Here is a 2,540-nt window from a genome sequence, read left to right on the forward strand (position 1 = left end):
CGACGTCACATGGAGGGGAAATTGGGTCGTGACAAGTTGGTATCAGAGCTCTAAGTTCATAGGTATCGTGAGTCACAAATTGGTTTAGTAGAGTCTCGCGGATCGGTACGGAGACGTATGTACTTATCTTCGAGAGGCTATGTGACTGTTAGGAAAATTTAACTACTTTGATTCCTTGTCGTGCGAAAATTGTTGACTTAAAAAAAATTATAAACTTCTATATTCTATTCTCTCACAGATGGTGGGGACGCATACAAGCGGATCCGATGACCATGCACCCGCACCCCCTACTAGAGCCGTGACAGGTCGGGGCCCGGGTAGAGGCCGAGGAAGTCCACGTGGTGCAGCCAGAGCACCAACACGAGCTGCTACAGAGGAGCCCCAGTAGCTCAAGCTGGAGGGCAGACACCTGAGATACCAGTTGCTGCACCAGCCCTCTAGGAGACTCTAGCCCAGTTTCTGAGCATGTTCAGCACCTTAGCTCAGGCTGGATTGATTCCACTTGCTCCTGCCACATCTCAAGCCGGGGGAGGAGCACAGACACCAGTCGCCGGTACTCCAGAGCAGCAGGTTCAGGTCGACCAAGTTCCATAGATTGTACCAATGCCGCCGGTAGCTCCAGGTCAGCCCGAGGTTAGGGCAGCAGCTTCTGAGGTGGAGCAACTCAGACTTGAAAGGTACAAGAAGTACCACCCACCTACCTTCAGCGTATTGGCTACAGATGATGCTCAGGGTTTTCTGGAGGAGTGTCATCGTATTCTCCATACTATGGGCGTAGCGAAGACGAGCAGGGTTTCTTTTACTACATTCCAGCTTAGAGGAGCAACCTATCAGTGGTGGCGTGCTTATGAATTAAGTAGTGCGGCTGAGGCAGCTTCACTAACAGAGACTCAGTTCTCGGACATATTTTTGAGAAAGTATGTCCCTCAGAGCCTCAGGGACTCATGGCGCGCGGAGTTTGAGCAGCTGTGCCAGGGTGCTCTGACTGTGTCAGAGTATGCAGTTTGCTTCAATGATTTGACCCGACATGCACCGGCCTTAGTTGCCACAATTCGAGAGAGGGTTCAGCGGTTTATTGAGGGGCTCCATCCTAGCATCCGGAGTAGTATGGCTAGGGAGTTGTAGATGGATATTTCTTATCAGCAGGTTATGAGTATTGCCAAGAGATTTGAGGGCATCTTTGCCCGGGATAGAGAGGAGAGGGAGTCCAAGACGTCTCGAGAGATTGGTTATTATTCTGGAGCTCGTATCCCAGCAGCTCGCCATGGTAGGGATTATGTGAGTCGCCCCGTTCATTCAGCTCTTCCAGCCGCCAGTGGTGTTCCGACTCTTGTTGTGAGTTCTCTTATTTATGTGTCTACTCCTGTGGGAGATTCTCTTGTTGTGGACCACGTGTATCGGTCGTGTTTGATTGCTCTTAGTGGTTTTGAGACTAGAGTCGATTTATTATTGCTCAGCATGGTGGACTTTGATATTATTTTGGGCATAGACTAGTTGTCGCCACATTATGCTATTCTTGATTGTCATGCTAAGACCGTGACGCTGGCTATGCCAGGATTTCTGCGACTAGAGTGGAGAGGTACCTTAGAGTATACTCCCAGCAGAGTTATTTCATTTCTTAAAGCTCAACGAATGGTTGAGAATGGGTGTGACGCGTATCTAACTTATGTGAGAGATGTCAGTATTTATAACCCTACAGTTGAGTCAGTTCCAATAGTGAGGGACTTTCCAGATGTGCTCCCAGCTGATCTTCTGGTCATGCCGCCCGACAGAGATATTGATTTTGGCATTTATTTGTTGTCGGGCACTTAGCCCATCTCTATTCCTCCATATCGTATGGCTCCTCCTGAATTGAAGGAGTTGAAGGAGCAGTTACAGGAATTTTTTGATAAAGGCTTCATTCGGCCCAGTGTGTCACCTTGGGGTGCTTATGTCTTATTTGTGAATAAGAAGGATGGTTCTATGCGGATGTGTATTGATTACCGCCAGTTGAACAAAGTCACAGTGAAGAACCAGTATCCTTTGCCTCGTATTGGTGACTTATTTGATCAGTTAGAGAGTGCCAGAGTGTTTTACAAGATTGACTTACGTTCGGGATATCATCAGTTGAAGATTTAGGAACCAGATATCCCAAAGACTGCTTTCAGGACCAGATATGGTCACTATGAGTTTCTTGTTATGTCTTTTGGGCTGACCAATGCCCCAGCAACTTTTATGCACTTGATGGATAGTGTGTTCTAGCCTTATCTTGACTCATTCGTCATTGTATTTATTGACGAAATTCTAGTGTACTCCCGGACTCGGGAAGATCATGAGCAGCACCTGAGGACTGTACTTCAGACCTTGAGAGAAAAGAAGTTATATTGAAAAAATTCAAAGTGTGAGTTTTGGCTAGACTCAGTGGTATTCTTGGGTCATATAGTATCGAGTGAGGGGATCCAGGTGGATCCGAAGAAGATTGAAGTAGTGCAGAGTTGGCCTAGACCGTCCTCAGCTACAGAGATCCAGAGTTTTCTTGGTTTGGCGGGGTATTACCGTCA

General features: G+C 47.4%; 1 protein-coding gene across 1 annotated transcript; it reads left to right on the forward strand.

Annotated features, from left to right (window-relative positions):
- The first annotated feature begins 768 nt into the window (after positions 1-768).
- LOC138910423 (uncharacterized) lies at positions 769-1,125 on the forward strand. Its single transcript, XM_070201662.1, has one exon. The coding sequence runs from the start codon at positions 769-771 to the stop codon at positions 1,123-1,125; it is 357 nt and encodes a 118-aa protein (XP_070057763.1).
- Positions 1,126-2,540: the final 1,415 nt, after the last annotated feature.

Source organism: Nicotiana tomentosiformis, chromosome 4 (assembly GCF_000390325.3).
Source record: "Nicotiana tomentosiformis chromosome 4, ASM39032v3, whole genome shotgun sequence".
In the NCBI taxonomy this organism is placed as follows: domain Eukaryota; kingdom Viridiplantae; phylum Streptophyta; class Magnoliopsida; order Solanales; family Solanaceae; genus Nicotiana; species Nicotiana tomentosiformis.